Source organism: Platalea leucorodia, assembly GCF_965183815.1.
Source record: "Platalea leucorodia genome assembly, chromosome: 1".
NCBI classification, from domain to species: domain Eukaryota; kingdom Metazoa; phylum Chordata; class Aves; order Pelecaniformes; family Threskiornithidae; genus Platalea; species Platalea leucorodia.
In genome coordinates, this window is record NC_138823.1 from 123,098,732 (window position 1) to 123,117,482 (window position 18,751).

Consider the following 18,751-nt stretch of genomic DNA (forward strand, 5'->3'; position numbering starts at 1 on the left):
TAACGAATAAAAAAAAAATCCTCCTCCCCTCCCACCCCGTCACCTTCTCTTATGCAAAAAAAGAATATTGGTTTATGTGTGATTCCCTGCGTTTTCTTCTTTCTGTTCTAGCTGCTGATGCAAAAGAGAAACAATACTGGATAACTCAGCTTCGATCCTGTGCCAAACATCACAAGGAAGGTAATTCTAAGGTAAATAATTAAGAGGGAGAAGTAACTATTATGTTTTAACTGGTGTAGGTGAAGAACAGCATGGTCTGCATGATAGACTGGCTGCTGTACTTCGTGGGTTGATGTTCAGAGGTTTATGACTAAAAGCAGCAAGTTGGCATTCCTCACTAACTGGAGCAGACTTAAGTTAATTGGGCAATTTTAATAAATAAACATTGTCCTATTTATGAGAAATTAATGAAGTGCATTTTGGATAATGTCAATACATGCTTAATTGAGTGGCTGGATCAACAGCTTATTAATAAATACCTGTGTGATGTCCTGATTAGTATTTAAAAGTGTTAACTGATAGTAGTTCTATTTCGTTTTATAAAATTTAATGGCCCTTATTATAGAAGATTCAGGTAGATATTAGCAGTGGTCAGTCTTCAACTTCTTTACCAAATCTGATCATATGAAGATTTATATTATTTATTTCTCTTCGGAAATGATGTCAGAATTTTTGTCCTCAAACAGATCAATATCTTGGACAGGTAAAAATCCGTTTGGACTTCAAAAATAGTAAAATGATGGGTTGAGGGTGTCCCCTGCCTCCAAATAGAAATGACATGAATCTGTTTAAAGTAGAACGCACTTTGAAAGTGGGACGTATTAAAAGCAAACAAACAACCCTATTAGAAATAAATGATTATTGTATTTATTTTATGTATACTTTTGGTGTTAATGCTAAGTCACTAAAAAAAAAGTCCTGCTCTTATCTTCATTCTTTTAAGCACTTCTATTGATATCTTTACAAAAACAAAAAAGATTGCTTTCCTCATGACTAATTGTTTGCTATATTAAAAAAATGCATATAACTGCAAGCAGAAAGGATTCCTCCCTGCCCCAAGATGTTGACAATATCAGTCTTGTGTTAACTGCAGTCAAAATCATGATCCTGAGTATCTTTGAAAGTTGGACTTTGAAAAGATGGATGATATTTTGAGGAGACTAGCATTCACTGAAGTGTGTGAAGTAAAATCAACTTTTTTTCCTTCTTTTTGAGTGATGTGGACTTGTCAGGAAGGAATTATAGTATAATTAAAATCCTTTTTGAAGGAGAATAAGTAACTTCGGTGTTTCAGTACTCTTTCAATTCTTATGCATGACAATTAAATATGGTTTTTATATAGCTGTGGCCCAGTACTGTTCAGAAAGGTGCAACTCTACTTGATCAGAATACTCTTACAGTTGCTGTTGATTTGCAGCTCAGGGGCTTCCTGTGCTAGATAGAGACTATAACTTTTTATACTCAATTGCCATCAATGAATTATTCCTCAATAAGTTTTCTCGTCACTTCTTGAACCCATTTAAATGTTTAGCATCTACAATGTATTGTGATGACGTAATAGAACTGTTGTTCTATATATATGATATCAGACACTTGTGCAATGGAAAATTGATTCTTATACTTCTACTCTCTATTAGTTTGCTAATATTTCTTAATAGTGGATTTGTTTTTTCTCCTTTTGCCCGCTCCTGATAAATAATTCTGTTGAGGTGTCTATTTTAATACCAAAACCTCATTCAAGAGTGGCAGTAATTGAGTTGAAGCTGATCTTTGTGTAAGTGAAGTTTGGATCATTTTTCCTCCTTAGGTAAAAACTGTTGCACTTAGTAATAATTTATGTTCAGAATTTTTCATACTGCCTCTCCATGTTGAGCTCCTGCAGTAGTAGTATCTACATGTTTTGATAGGCTCTGAATTAATTAGTATGTCAAGAGAAAAATCTTGGTGTTATAACAGTGAAAATGTCCAGCAATTAGTAGTGGTCCAAAAAAAGCAACTAGAATTTCAGGAATTATCAGGAAAGGAGCAGAGAACAAAAGGGAAAATACTTAGACTGCTCTAACTCCGTCAAATACTTCTCTTGAATACTTTTATCAGTCCTCTTCCATTTCTGAAACAGAAACATTGGAGTGGGGGAAAGTACTTTTCATCACTTTTGTTATTCTTCTGTACAGAATGAACTCTGTGTGACAAAACTTGACTACACTGGAGTCTTTTTTTCTGATGATGGGAAGGGAAAGGGCAAATCAGGGAAGTATAGTGTTAATAAGTGCTCTGGAGTGGCTGAATAGGAAGTATTTGCTAGCTGTTAATATCGCTGTGGGGGAGCCTCAAAGAAAATGAGCTGAAAACAGGATCAAAATAACAGGAGATGAATGAAAACTAGGATGCTTTGGATGCCAAAATTGTGTATAGGTTTGAAAAGTATGTGAAAGGCAAAATGTTATTAGATAGTCTTGACTAAGTGAGTGGGAGGCTATTAAATACACAGACAGCATCTGTCCCAGACGATGTAATGTGCAACTTTCAGAAACAGGAAGGTCTTAGAATGAGGAGCATCTCTCTAGACTTGTTCTTATACTCTTGCATAGTGACTTACCACTGCTGTGGCTTTCCTCTGGGTCCTAGGCTCATCATGGAAGAAAATAAAAGCATTTCCTTGACTGAGAGGTGGCGGCCATACATAACTGAGGAACCAAGCAAAAGATTATTTCAAACAGCAGGAGAAGGGTTCTTGCATTTTTCTTGGAAGACTGATCAGTTACAGAAACTTGGCATAGGATGCTGGAATATAGATGCGTTTTGGTTGGTACAGTCAGCCATATATTTTAATTAGCTTGGATCCATTTAATATAAAATAGAAATGCTTAAGAAAACTAAAATACATTTCTTAGTTCTGTGTTACAAGTGTACATCTAAAATCAGACTAGGTCACTTTTCACTTGATGTGTTTGTTAGTGAAGCACTCTTAATTCTCCACTTTTGTAAGCCACAGAGCAAATAAAGATTTTATATCTTCTGTATTTTTAAGCTCAACAGTCAAGAAAATAAAATGTTGGGAATTCGTGTGTCAGATGAGACCACTGATGACTCTGCTTCTTACTCCAGAAGTGTACTGTACTGAAGCAATGTTGTGCTTACCTGTTCCTAGGAACCTTTCTTATGACAAGATTTGTCTCTTGGTTTTCAATATACTTTTTTCTTTTTTCCCCTCCTATCTTCTCAGGGTTAGAGTATTATCTGAGAAACAGATTTTCACTGACTTTAGCATTGCATATAGTGCTAACTTGGATTTCACCTACAAGTAAGTTTTAAAGCTTCTCTCTGCTTTTCTCTATAAAAGCAAGTGATAAAAAGCTTAAATGCTACAATGATACAGACTTTGGAGATCAGATATTGGTTAAAAGGGAGTGATGCTTCACAGACATTCCAGAAACTAGAAAAAAAATGCATTTCTAGAACTTCTTTTTTTCTTTTCCTCAGAGTTTCTTAACTTCAGAACTACTGCCTGGTAGGAGATAAGGGAAGCAAGAACTGCTGCATTTCTTTGTGATTTTTGTCTTTCTCTTGTAGATGAAGGTACTTTATTTTTTATTAATAATTACTAGCATGGGAGTGGAAACATACTGTTTAAAATATGTTTAAAATATTTTAAATTTACATAAAATAGCGTGCTGTTATTTTAGCCACCTTACTGTTTCTTTTGTGTTGGGCTTAGGGACTGGAATTACATAGGGAGGTCTGTAATGACACAGAGAAGGGTATGTTTTTTACTTCCTTTTGCATAATTGAGGACTTGACAAAAATCTGCATTTTTGGGTTTTGTTAAAACAGCCCTGCCATTGATAGGACTGTCATGATGTGATTTGGAATTCTGCGGGCAGCAGGGCTGGATTTCTCTCTTCCCCCCCCTCCCCGTACTTGAAGGGTTGTAGTAAGTGATAACTGCAAGTTGTCTGTCTCTCATAGTGCTATCACGAACAGGCAGATAGATACTTATGTGTGTTAAGCTTCTGGAGTTTGAACAGAATCCAAGCTCTGTCTCTGCTGGGAACAGGCACATTTCTGCATCTGGAAAGTTGGAGCCCGAGTGTTTGCTCCCAGCTTCTTCTACAGCTTGAATTCACCTTTTTCACAGGAAGAATGAGAGGCAGAAATTTCTAGCTACTTTTTAGGCATTGTACACTTGAGAAGGAGGTGGAATGGGAAGTGTAAAATATGCAGTCAGGGGTACATTTTCTCTTACGCTGGTGGTATATAGGTTAACTGGGGAAAAATAATGGGATAACCAGGCAAGCAGTGGGAAGGTTCCCAAGAATACCAGTGAAGCAGCTCTTAGCTACAGGTGTTTCGTCTTGGAGAGAGAACACGTTTTTGAAATCTTGAATGGATACTACTGGAAGGAGATTCATAGGAAAACATGAGAATTTGGAGAATGTTTTTCAAAGCTGAAGCAGTGTCACTATTTCTGTGAAATATTCATAGGAGAGCACTCCTTCTTCCTGCACTGGATCCAGATCAGCACTAGTTTCCTTTCTTTTTCGGAGCTACTGCCTGCTGCAAAATGCTGCTGTATGACTTCCTGTCCTTGCTGTCTTTAAAGCTTCAGTTGGGGACTGGAGTGGTGGAGGAAATTAAGCAGCGCAGCGATTTAAAAAAAAAAAAAAAAAAAAAAAAAAAAAAAATTGTATACTAATGACTAAATTCATTTGCATCCTAATGAATGATCCAAAGGTGAGCTATACAGCTAACAAGTGGATGTAACACAAGCTAAGTCTGTTGCTTTGTTTTAATTAAATTTTACATCTTAATGATAAAAAAAGCAGTAAAAGGATAATGTTCTCTGGCAAATAATTCCCATGCTGTAAGATAGTCTTAATGTTCTTGGTATTCCCATACAAGTCTCATTTCGCTTAATTACAGATTGCTCAACCTCCACAGAGTGCCAAATCACACTGTATTGGAAGAAGTCTTCTATATCTGGATAGGATTGCTGGGTTTTTTTTTAGACTATTCTAAGTGAATATTATTGTACAAGTTTTAATTAAAGCATTAGTCAAATTGGAATTTGGTGATATAAAATGCTTCCAAGAAGAAGTAGGCTTATGCATAATTTTTGTGGTAACTTCCAAGAATAATTTTATATCTATAAATTGTCACAAGCTTGTTAGTTTTTCTGTTTCATACCCCTTTTTTCTTGACTGTTTAGTGATGGTGGCTGTAAAAGCACTACTAGGAACAAACACATGGGCTTTTATACCAGCTCTTAATTCCAATGTGTGGATCTGTTGCTGGATTGGCATATAAGTCTTCTATTTTTCAGTGCATGTCAGGAATGTGGCAGGGAAGAGAAACCTTTGTCTTCTGAAGTAGCTTCTGTCTTAAATTGTGCTCAGATGGTAATTTCAGCTTAGGTTTGTACTAGAATAAGGAGGTAGACTCCCCCTTGTTCCAGCTTCTGGTTTGGAGCTGCACAAGTGAACTGCTAAACACTGGATGGTGTGGTTTCATGTTTCAGCTGAACTTGTCTGCTGATTCCCTGCAGCTGTAAATGGCAGTCCAATTCCCTTCCGTCTACTGCCACCTTTTGCGCGGGCTCTGTTGTGTTTCTGGCCCTGTGGTAGCTTAGGCATCAGAAGCAGAAAAAACGGCATCCTGCTAAAAAGGACTGGGTTACCTGACCAGCTCACTGAGGAATCGGATGAGCACTGATGTAGGGAAAGCTGGACTCTGCTTCGAGCAGCCCCTGGTGGTAAAGCCCTGCTCTCTTCTTCCTCCTGGATGGAGGACAGCTGAAATGAATCTGGCCAAAACCTAACCTTTCTTTGGTTTAGTCGGAGGCTCTGTATTTAAAACTGAGCCAACCTGATGACTGCATGCCTCTGTAAGGACTGTCCTGCTCTCTTTCCCCTCAAGCAGTGTTCCTAGTGCCTGTTATAACCATCATCCAGCCCTTTGGAAAGGCAGTTTGGGAGCTAAATCAGCGGAAAATTCTGTATGTGTGTCTATGTCTCTGTTTCTCTTCTGGTTTAATTCCCTGGAGTGGCTGTCCATGAGGTCGAATGGGCCTCAGGCAGCATGGAGAGATGGTGGAGGAAAACATCCAAACCTGCCCCTTTCAGTGGCAACTGCAGTAGCAGTTTAGCTGTAATGTGAAACAGCACCTGTAGTAATACCTGAAAGTTTGAAGTCAACACTTTTATCAAATCATTATGAGGCAGATGTGTGATTTTTCTCCACAGCTGGAAGAATGGCTGTCATAGACCTTTGGTGGCCATTCTTCAGTTTTATCAGGTTTCTTCTTGCCTTATTAATGAATGGCCACAGAGATACCTTTAAATTTCTAAATGGATTTTTTTTTTTTTTTTTTCCACTGGGTATTTTTAACATCTGCATGAGAACTGTTGCCATAAAGCCAGACTAGTGAAAGTTTCAAGTCTTTGAGTGTTGTTTTGGTTCTTTTATGCACATGAAACCTCTCTTCCTTTTGAGCAAGTTCACTCTTCCCTCCTCTGGTATGCTCGTCTGCTTCCTCCTCTCGTCCTTGAGCTATAGAAGCCAACTGAAGAATGGTGCTTCTAATTAAAACATGCTTTGGAAATCCTTACAGTGGTGAGGCTGAGAAGGAAGCAGTGCTTGGCTGTAGATATGTGTGTGTTTGACACCTTTCTTTTCCTCCCTTTGGAAGCTGCATGAAGATAAGAGTTGCTCACAGCTCTCTGCTTTCAAAATCCTACAGAAATGGAAAAAAAAGTCCATTTAGGACTGAACATGAGCTTGCTCAAATGATTCTTGACAAAGAAAAGATTTTTATGATGGAATAATTATCATAGCCTTTTGCTTAAAAGCAGACACGTGTATTGCCTTACTGAAGATAATGAAGCACTATAATACTCTGTCAGAAAAGTTAGTAGCGTAGATGATGCTTTACACAAATGTGCAAAGCATATCATAGGCTGGTCCCTTTGCAATGCTGAAGTTTGGATGTTAGGCAGATTCAGTCATTTACATTTTAGTATTTGTGAATGATCGTAATGTAAATTAAACAGATTTCTGTCCGTATTTTTCTTTTCTCAGTGTTTGTTTACTTAGGATGCATTGGAAAAGAAGTAGATGGGAATTAAAATACCGCATGGTGGTGTCTCAAAATCGTAATTACTTTCTGATAGTGTGTGACTTCTCATTGCTTTAAAGCTGCACGCAGGGATTGGTTCTGTGCTATATATATGCAGAGGAGTAAAGGAATGTCATTTCAGTATTTATTATTCTGTAGAAAACATCCGTGGCACAGTGCCTGTGAAAATGATGATTATCAGCCATAAACAGATATGACAGTTCACTTCAGAAATTAGTTTATTGATCTCTGGAACATTGCATTTACTTTCCAAAATAAACAAAACTGTTTGCTTCTGGTAAATGGTGAAAAACGCTTCAGCTTCTTTGTGAGCAGGAAGGGCAATCTCCAGGGAGAATGAGTCATGAAAACATTAGTATAGTTGGAACTTACTGTTCTACAATTACATTATTTTAATTGTTAGGATTTTTGATATCCAAATGGAAGCATTCATTATGCTGCTTTTTCATCTTGGAGATGGGCAGTCTACTAAAATAAAAATCTTAACGCAAATCTGTGTTAGCTAAAGCGTACTTTAGCTAGTTTTAGGTCGTAAAACCAAGATGAACGCAAGTAACAAATTAATCTTTTATTAGCTTCTTTATTATTCTGAGCAATGGTAAAGTGTAGCCTCAGGAAAGAATATTTGTAATCCTTTTGGGATGCTTCAGCTGGTGGATTTCTTGACTCATTGTTGGCACCATGCATTACTAATTGTTGAAGAGCTTATGTCTTACTTTCATCAGACTTTTCACTATCTTTTTATGTATTTATTTGCAAACCAGAAAGCACTAGGACCAAAGAAAAGGAGATATGGTAATAGAGGGGCAGATCAGTCATACCAGCAGCACTAGGGGGAAGAGCGGTGGATTAGGAATAAAGATCCATCAGTTACTGTCATTGCTTTGATTTCCTGGGAGAGTGGCATTAATGGCTGTTGTAATATGATGTGTAATTAGAGTGCTTTTAGCTGTGGAAAACATCACATAGGTTTTAACATTTTAACAAAATTGGAAGATTTTGATTTTTGCGCAGCTGTGTATCGATGCAAAAGAGATGCTTGTCATTCCCAGTATTCAATCTGACGAAGTTCTGCAAAAGAGGAGTCAAGTATTTGGCTGGGACATAGGTGTTGACAATGTGTTGTAAAATTCAAAAGTGCATAAGGGGCTGAGTGTGTAGTTCCTGGGAGGCCTCTTCTGGCAGTGGCAGGAAGAAGCTGTCAGAAGAAATTAGCTGCCGCCTCTGTCTCCTTAGATGGAGCAGGCACAGTGCTCTGCTGCTGTTCTCTGTGGCATTGAGGAGTGGAGCCCCACTTCAAAGGGGTTTGAGTGGTTGTAGAAACTGCCTCCTCTAGACATTCGCCTGCACATTGTGTATGACTGCTTTTGCAAGTTGTAAGTTGGAATTTTTTACATTTATCATTAGGCCTTGCCTAAGCATAGCTTCATGGGTAGCCACAGGTCCTGGTGCTGAGGTCATTTAGGGTTTGGATGTTACAGACATCCTCTAAAGAATAATCCCAAGTTAGATGCTAGAGGGTTTGTGTCGTGGGCTGGTGGAGTTTTCTGGCACATTGGTCAGGAACATTGGATGGATGAAGGATGTAAAGGGACAGAAGACGAAGAGGTGAGGAAAACTTGCTTAGAGACCTGTAGGAGGTGTTCAAACCAATGTATTTGGCTCTGATATTTGGCACAGACTGTGGCTGTATGTGCTAATTCAGGATTGCAAATCTTCCTGACTTGGTGAGCTGCATAGGATTGGTGACTATCTTGTGGTGAGAGGGGAAGAAGAGGACTCCAGCAGAGGCTCACCGGCAGAGGTGATCTCTCCCTAGACATGCGCTATTGCAGGGCAAGGCATGCAGCTGAACGTCAGGCACACCAGGCAGTGTGATATGGTCAGCCCTTGCCAGGCTGTGAACTTCTATACGTAGAGATTTGGGGTTACCTAGTGTCTCTGTAGCAGCCTTCTTGAGCACCACCCGCTACTGAAACTACAGATGGGTTGTTCTTCCTGATTTTCGTTCCTGCTCCACTGATTCCCAAACTCCATGTCCTAAATGACTGTCTACCAACAGCCGTTGCTGTGAGCTGCCACATGCCTTTGCAAAAATTAATGAAAAGCCATCTTAAATGCACTGTGATCCCATAGATTGTTTATTCTGCCTCAAGTCACAGTTTAGGAGTGTAGTTGATGTAGCCCAGTGAGTTATGGTATGAACTAGAGCAAATCTTGCAGGAAAAAAAATCTAATCTGGATTAAGAGACTCCTAAAATGATGGGTGTATCTGTTTCTTGGACATGTGTTCATTACTTATTTGTGGTACAAAGCCAATTAAAAAAAAGAAATGCGGCTAGCTAGCAGCTTTTGTACTAATAGTTCAGTAACAAATTTATGACTCCCAAGCATAAGTGGGGTTTGGTGAAAGGCGTATCATGTTAGGTAATGTGATGAGAGAAAATGTGAGGTGTGAGCTGCAGTCAGGGTGTCTGTTGTGATCCATGGGGTCAGCTGCAGACAGTTCACTGCAGTTTGAAACACTGTCTTAAGGAAAATAGCATTGAATTGCTAAATAATATCAATGATATAGATATTAACTTAGAATATATGTGCATTTCAATTCATGAACGTATTCCTCGATGTGTGCATGTTAAATGAGATTATTTTAGTGGCTGTTTTTTCTGAAAGCTGACTCTGTCCTAGAATTCCTTCCCGATTCTGTATCTAAACAGAAACAGTGCATGGATCTTTCCATATTTGTTTTATGTTCCTTTTGTTATTTGCAGATCTGTAACTCCTCTCCCCCTGCCAAGAAAATCAAAACACAATAAAACTTCACTTCTCACAGAATGTTGTTTTCTTTCAAGCAAAACTAATGGCTAAACTCACTGTTTTACATTGCTGCTGTTTATCTGGGTTTTAGGATCAGTTTAGCTATATGAAGGTGGCAGTTGTATATTTTTAATATTGTGATCACATGATACTAGAATGTCAGTGATTCTCAGAAGATTTCATTCTAAAACCAAAATAACTTTAATTAAACTGGAAGATAAGTTGATCTTATGCTGAAAAAATGAACTTCTCTCGTTCTTCCTCTGCAACCTCAATTTAGTTTAGAAGTATTCTGATGCTAGTCAGTTAAAAAAGAAACATCGGTAAGTATATTCTGCTATTATATATCAGGGATAGCCCTTCTCTGTGAAACTTCTATTTAAAAAAAGGAAATCCAATCTCACCCAGTTTCCCTCATCCCCTTCCTTCTCCAAAATAACTTTTCTTCTGGCTCTTATTTTAATTGTAGTTATTTCTAAATAATGCTCTTTCAAATGGAAGATGAATTAAAAACCTGGCAACCTACTGTGCCCTTCTGACAAATTCCACTCCCTGTGCCTTTTTTTTTTTTTTGCCTTAGAGTCAAATGCAGTTTTAATGCAATTGTGAATTATCAGCCAGGATGGATAGTTTTTGAATGCCTGATTCTACAAATGCTTATTATTACAATCTTATTAGTCATGGTAGTAAAGTATATATTCATTGCAGAAACAGAGTCAGACCATCATTCTTGGAAGTGTTTGTAAATATAAGTCCAGACCAATGGAATAATGCTTATTTCTATGAGTATAGGAGCTCTTTGCATGATGGGAATGTGATAACCCATTTTTTAAACCTTCAAATGCCTCAAAAAGTCTGAAGTCTAGTTTTGTGTGGGGGTGGCAGAGGGATCATGTAACTTATTTCACTCTTCCTTCTTGGCACTGCCAGATAATCTGCCTTGTCACTTACAGTCAGTGTAGTGGGAACATGATGCCTGACTTCCAGTGCTAGTTGGAACCTCTCCACCTTGGATTTAAAGTCTTTTAATGAAATTACCGCAGAATTGCAAAGTTTGACCTGTAAGGGATAAGGAGAGAGATTGTACCCAAGTGATATTTTTGCGCACTTGCCAGCAGACTCAAGAGTAGTACCCCACATTGATGATAACTGTCTTAGCAGTGTTGAAGGCTGCCATTGTTACTTGTGCAGGGTTTGTAGGAGAGGTGAAATGGTATTTCACCCATAGGGCTGTGTATTTACCTCACTTTCTTAAAGTGCTGCTAAATGTCACTCTGGAGTGGTTTGTGTTTCATGAGGTAAGAGTGACTCTGTTTCAGTTTTAACCTTACAGATGCAATCAATAGTTCAAACAGAAGGGAGAAGCTTTTTTATGTTGCACTTTTATATATGATGTCCCACGGTGCTCTAGTGCACACTGGAGCTTGATTGAGAATTGCTCTTCTAAAGAACTCCAGGAAGACTCTGGTTTGAGGGCTGCAGAAAACAAACCAAGATGGCAACACCGACAAACAGTTAGATAAGAACAGAGAAAGTTCTTGAATGTTCAGACTGATTTTATAGGTTGTATGTTAAGAGTAATCACACTGCAGATACTGTTGGAGATTTATTTCTGGCCTTTTTTGTATTTAGAGTTTATCCCAAGCTTACTCCAAAACATCTTGACTGTTTAAGCCATGTTTTTTTTTTTTTTTTTAAATGTTAACGTTTAATTGGTGTGTGGATTGGCCTTGCCAAAATTGCAGCTCCTCTAATGTTGAAAACAGCACTGCACTGTTTCAGAAGTTCACCAGGTGAAAGCATTAAGATTTTTTTTTTCTTCCTTGCTGTTCATACCAGTTTGATGAATTATAGGTCAATGGCTTAATAAAAAATATTTGTGTTAGCATTGTTATTACTTTGTCTGCAAAATCCTTCCTAATCTTTCATAAAAAGTATGGTTGTAAGAACTTAGCAGCATGTTAATATGTAATGAGTTTGTGAAGATTTTTGCAAAGGCTGATTTCAGACAATCCAAGAAACAGAGGCAATAGCCACAATGTTTTCAAGAAGATCCCTGCTGAGCAATGCAGATGGTTCAGAAGGGATAAATCAATCCTGAGCACAGTTACACCTCCAGATTTAGGTTTGTGAGGAAAGTAGAACAGCGCAAATCTGTAGCCTGAATTGTAAATTATTTACTTGTGTAAAGGTACTGATATCAGCATCCCATTGCTTGTTCTAGAGCATTTCATCCTCGCGAAGTAGAAGCTCATCTCTGCTGCCACCTGGAACAGTTAATGCTGCATCTCCTAGTGGCCAGAAACATATGAATCAAAGTGGGCCAACTGTTGTAACCATCACACATCACAAATCACCTGCAGCTGCTCGAAGAGCGAAGACCCAGCGTTCTGGTCAACTCCATGAAGTCAGAGAGGTAAGAGATAAAAATCTGCTGTTTTGCTATAACTTCTAAATACTTATTTTGCTTTAGAATAAGCAATGAAGTCTGACAAATTAACAATTCTCTTTGTTTCCTATTTTATGTTTGATTGCTTTGTTTTGATCCCCTCACCGAGCAAAAGGCAGTCTTTAGTTCAGGTTCAACTTAAAGTCTGGTGTATACAGGCTTTTTTATGCCGATGTTAAAATTAGTGTGTGCACATGCTTAGAAGAGGAAGTAGCTTGGCCACAGCTCCCAGACTTTGCTGTGGTGCTGCGGTGCTGGAGGAGCATCTCTTTTAGCTTTCAGATTGGAAAGAGGGCCCTGAAGCATTTAAATATGACTAGAAAAAAACAACTTGAATAAGTCTGATGAATGAATGTGCAAGAAGGCACAGCTCACCACACTCAGCGGTTTGTTTCTATATGGCAATAGTCTTAACTTTGTTGTCAAGTTTCTATTGCTGGTTTTGTGATGGAAGAATACTTTGTCCCTATTAAACACATGAAAAGCAAACAAGAAAGCATGTTTCTTTCAAAGCATGTTTACCAGGGTTTAAGAAGTATAATTCATATACTGATTTAAGTCTGTCTTCCAGACAACAAAAATAATACAGAGTTTCAAGCTTAAATAGTACGGCAGACTTTCACAGAACTCACTTTCATCTTTCTTTCATCCCTTATTATTTTTGCTTTGTCTGAATTTCTTGCTATTCTCTAATAGTACCTTTGTCGGTCCCCTTCCCACCCCTTCTACCAAAGAAACTGTTGGCAGCCTAGCTGCTTTAAAGCATTCTTTTATCACATGGGTTTAAAACGTCTACCACAATCCTTCAAGTTGCAGTCTCCAGAGTCTCAAGAGTTTACGCCCCTAAATATTTTATAAATGGAGACCTTCCATATTCAGAATTTGAATAAATTCTTAGTGTGTGCTCACAGTGAAGACTCAAATTACACATGCTACATGAAGAATGAAGAATGCCCGTTTTTATTCTAGTAACATTAAAAGTGAAAACTTCCCTTATATCCTCTATTGTATTAACAATAGTCATTGCTTGCTCTGAAGAGCACTGTCTGTCACCCACATTTTCTTTACATTATAGAAAACACACACCTGTTTGTTTCTCATGAGAATATCTTGTCTTTGCCTACCAGTCATCTCCCCCAAGTTGTTTCTACCTTACTAAATGTATTTGCTCTCATAGGTTGAATTCAGAGTGCACCTTAAACCTATTAATAAAATAAACAGAGGGAGCTGTTGCAGCTTTGTCAAATGAAGCTGGGTAGGGCTGAAAGGAATTTAAAAGAGAGAAATAGTATATGTGCTGATCATAATAAGTTGGGAAGGGAAAAAGTCAACAGATGCAAAGAACTACACTTGGGAAGGAAGAAATAAATACTAGCCTATAGTAAAACAGAGAATAAGTGGCGAGGTATTATCCCTGCAGAAAAGGCCTGGGGGTTTCTGACTCATTTCTTTGCAGTATATTGCAATGTGATATCATTCCAAAAAGGTAAATATTACAGGACTTCAATGTGTAATCATGGATGATAATTATTTTGCTATGTTTGATGTGGGTGATACTTCAGCTGCAGCACCACATCCTGTGAGAGTAACTTAGAGGGCTGCATTAAGAAAATCTTAGGCATTGAACATATGATAATGATTGAAGGTTAAAAGAAATGAGTGTTTTTCAGGGAGGGAAAATGGTACTAAGATGAACAATGCATAAGAAAGTTTTGTGAGGAGGCGTGTAAACTTTACCCTTTTGTGTATTGGATTTTTTGTGTGTGTGCTTGTTAAAGAGGAGCATATCAGTGGAAAAATCAGTCCTTCTGCCCTCTTTCCCAGTCTCATATAAAAAGTGGCTGCTTGACTGATCTTGTTTCCATCTTGTGAAAGGGTAAGTCTGTTTTTCCAGATTAAGGAAGCAGGCAGATTTCATTTCAATGTCATGCTCTGTGCGTTTCCTTCTCCCCCCTCTTCCAGAGTGAATGCAGTAGGCTTGGGTATGCGCTGCCTGTTTTTTCAGGGAATATTCTTGTTCCCTATATAAGTCAATGGTGAGTGTTAGATCTACTCTCCCTTGTTAAATTTGTGAATAAAGAGATCGGTCCAGAGACCTTCAAAAAAGTGCACTTAAATCTGTTCTAGTCCTTTTTTTTTTTTCAATCTGAAGCAAGGGGAAATATGAACTAAGATACAATAGGCGAGAGTTAATCCTCTCCTCAACACCCAAATCTTTGCTTTTTATTTGGAAGTTGTTTGGTGTGATTTGGATGAAGGGAAGAGACTGCAAAAGGATTATAGATCTGTGTTAGTGTTCCCATTATACAATGAAGTCACCGAAGCTTTGACATGCAAGTAAGCTTTTTTTTTTTATTGTACTATAAATAGGACTACGTTAATTTTACATCTTGTAAATACAGTAGTTAAATCAATGGAAAGAATTGATGTGCTTCTGGAAAACTAGAAGCAGCATGTATTTTTTAAATTTTAAAACAATGTTATGGTAATACTATGTTATATATGAGATATACAATATTATATATGAGATCTGTGAAAAACAGGAATGCTGCAAAAGGGGCATCCTTCACTTGGGACGTATGGTCTTCACTAGCTTGGACAATATCCCTGGGAAGTGCTGAACTTGAAATTGCTACTCCAATTCTGGCTCACTTTTTCTTGATTTGGTCATGTTATTTGCAAACAGTGAAGTGTATCTCCATGTTGCAAATAGGACAAAATGTACTCTTATATTTGACATAATGCAATGATATTTGGTAATACTTGGTTGTTCTTTTTCCCCTTTTTTCCTTTCATAGTAAGAATAAACTATACATTGTTTCCTTCTGTTGTTTGTTCTGGCTGACTTAATTTTCTTTTTTTTTTAGACAGCATAGAGAACTTCAGTGTAAAACAAATTATAGCAAAGAGGTCTATTTAGAACCAAACTGATGTGCAAAATTCTGTGAAGGTAGTAAAAGCAACTGCATAGGTCTCCAGAAAGACACATGTAATAAGTGTTTCTGTTGTGAAATTAAAACTTGACCTTTTTTGAAAAGTTTGGTAAGTTGAAATTGAGCGTGAATTATGGAGCTTTTGACTGCTATGAAAACTTTACTTTTAATACTCAAGCTACTTCTGTATAGCATTGAATTGAAAAGAAACTCAGGAGCATTACTTTTCATCATAATGTCTTTTTTTTTGTTTGTTTAAAATAATACTGTTCTCTTAAATCAGATTTTTGCTTATATTAACTTGATGTTAATAATCCAGTCCACACTGACTTATGGAATGTTATATCAAAACTAAAATTCACTGTACTTTAATTTGAGAGAGCTGATCTACTATGTGTTGCATTTTATGCAGAATTATTCAAGATCCTACCTCTTTATTTGGGCCATAACTTATCATTAAAGGGGTGCTTTCAACTGATTTTTGTAGTAAGGGATTTTATGGCAACCTAAGTGTGTGTGGTCTTGAAATTGAATTCTGTTTTTTAAACTATGCATATTATTATCCTCAGAGCAATTTGTGGTAAGAATTATACTTGCAGAATTCTTTACTGTGGGCAGTTAAAATTAACTGGAACATAAAGCCAAGTGGCCACATCACACTTCATATTAAATTTTAGCCGCCACTCAACTAATACTGGCACACTTCATCTTGGAATGGTGTTTATTTTGGCTGAGAATGTCTGACAATTGTACAACCTCTGCCAACGTTACCATTGTTGTTAAACAACCAAGAACTGCAGTGTGTGAACATTTTGTAGTAACTTATTTACATAAGTTTAGAGAAATTAAATGGAGTTAACCAAAAGAAGTCTAGAGAAATTTTTTTTTTTTTCATAATTTTAAAAAGTCGATAGAGGAATTTCTGATCCCTTTGAAATGTGGTGTTTGTTACAACTTGTGATACTCTACAGTGGACTAGCCATCAGCATGTGCTTCTGAACAGCTGGTACAGTGGGATCCAGATTTCATGGGCCCTCCACCAGTGTGACATCCATTTTATGTGCCAGTGGGCAGTTCCAGAATTTGGAAAGGACTGCTTTTTGGTAAGATGACAGCCCCGCTGCTTCTTGCATGTCCTTTGCCATATATAAAGATGGTTACCTTTTGATTCCTGCAGGCATTATGCAACTAGCTGGTAGTTCTTTGCTTCCTCCCTTACAATATAGGAAAATCTAGGACTTGAACCTAGGGCTTCACGGAGTGAGGTTTTACCTGCAATTTTGTGGGGCCGCAGTTGTCCAGTTTTATGTGGGTACTGGCAGAAAGCGATACTTCTATCTAGTATCTAGCGATACTACTACACTTGGGGAATTTTCAAGTGAGAAGCGAACATCTTCACATCGCTGTAATATTTGGATAGTAAACTTAGGAACTGTGACTAGCTATTGACAGAGGAAAAGGATGCTGTTGTCTGTGGAGAACTGTTGTGTTACAGAATTACAGCACTGCACAGACAGCATTGTAGGTGAGCAAAGCAGATGCAGTATTTAAACCACTCGGAGACATTCAGACTTGCAGGACTTTCATGTATGTGAACACACGAAGACATAAACTAAGCTGTGTGTTGATGGTAAAACTTTGTAATCGGCGTTTAAGCTGGTAGTAGGGGAAAAACTGATGATTTTTGTTTCATGCTAAATTTTATTTTTCAACTTTGAAAATGTCAAGTTTTGCTTTTTATTTTTTTTTTATCCTCCTTTTGTTTTTCTGGAAGTATGTACATAAAAAGGTCAATGGATAAGAAGAGAAGCAATCTAATGCCAATTCTAGCAAAAAGAATGCTGTAACTCTTGATGTTTGGCATAGCGTGGAGGTTATGTGATAAGTAAGGGTGCATGTAAAAAACCTGTTGATTCGGATCTTTGAACAGGACATCATGCATAAACAGTGTGAAGTATGCACAAGGAACATGTAAAACAATCCTGCTAATAATCGAAGTGTTTTTGAAAGTAGGTGTATAATTTTGATTAATTTGATAAACTTCTGTGTAAGTAGAGAGAAGTGCTATGTATTAGATCTATTGCTTTCACTGACAGTTCTCATCTCGATTTTAGAGCATGGGAAGATGAGAGCTAGCTTTGAGACAAAGATGAGCTGTGCTGTGCTTTTGCTGGGCAGATTTAAAGATAATTGCCTAAAATCATGTCCGTTTTCCCCTCTAGACATGTTTTAGTATAAAAAGTAGCTTTGTGATGCTTTCTTTGTGGGAGTTTGTGGTTGACTCTTTAAACTAGAGTCTTCCCGCGCTTCAAAACTAGTATTGTAATACCCTCTAGAGATCTCTTAGTTGGACTGACCAGGGTGGTTTCATCTTGGTAGTTTATAGATACTGCAGAAAGTGTTCATAGCATTTCACTTTTGAAATCTAAGTATCCTGTTTTCTGTCCATTTGGTCAAATAATATGGTGGTACAGGGAGTGGCAATGTTGGAAAGGGAAGAGAAGGAACACAGAGGAGGAACTTTTGTTAGGTATCGATCTCCAGTTTTTCCTGGGCTGGTATTTAAAATATCTTCCTCCCACGCCCCACTATCCATAATAAATTAGAAGTACAGGGTCATCCTTTTGATCATCTTCAATCAAGTGCATCATATCGTATACAAAATAGATAGTCTGTAGCTATAGATGGATGTTGGTCATCCAACATCCAAAATGAGATATGTTACTTAATACGTTACATCTTAATACCACTACCTCTGTACTTTATATGTATTGTATGTATTACACTTTCATTTGTCTGCAAACTCATTGTCACAAATTTTTCATTTTCATTAGCAGGATGTGGAAAACAGGAACTAATGTTTCCACTCTAAAAAAGATAATGAAAAAGTGCTTGCAAAAAAAACCCAAACCAAAACCATAGCTGTTTCTCTGAAAGCAACGATTTCTTCATGGCAAGTGGTAGTGAAGAAAAGACAGCAGGCAGCCTTTGAGTCAGTTCTGTGTACACTGAAGTCAATAGAAAGAGCAGGAGGCTGTAAGGCTTAATTCAGCTGTTTGGTATTTATTTGGCATAGAACGTGCTTGTGTAAGTTATACTACAGCTATTTAACGGTGCTTAGAAATGCTTTTTGAATTGAGAAGTATTGTAGTACAAATTTGCGTTACAGGTATGTTTAACAGCTTAGTTACAGCTGAGCTGGCTGTTATTCAAAGGGCTTCTCCCAGCTGTGTTTTAACAGGAGCCATTATAATTTGTTTAGGGGCATTAAACCTGTAACAGTATAAACCAGTTTCAAACCTAACATGAGGGCTAAAAGGGGCAGCTGCAGATATTATCATTGCACTTTCTTCTGAATTGATATTGGCCCTAGTTCTAGAAATGTGTGTTCCTCATACAGTATGAAAATACCAGTGC

General features: G+C 37.7%; 1 protein-coding gene across 2 annotated transcripts in view; it reads left to right on the plus strand.

The window, feature by feature from the left end:
- Positions 1 to 18,751, plus strand: part of OSBPL10 (oxysterol binding protein like 10) — a 122,558-nt gene that overhangs the window by 37,125 nt on the left and 66,682 nt on the right. For both annotated transcript variants that reach the window (XM_082326072.1, XM_082326073.1), the window contains exons 3-4: positions 112 to 191; positions 12,177 to 12,368. In XM_082326072.1, the coding sequence (XP_082182198.1) occupies positions 112 to 191; positions 12,177 to 12,368 (272 nt within the window). The remainder of the gene's footprint in view (positions 1 to 111; positions 192 to 12,176; positions 12,369 to 18,751) is intronic.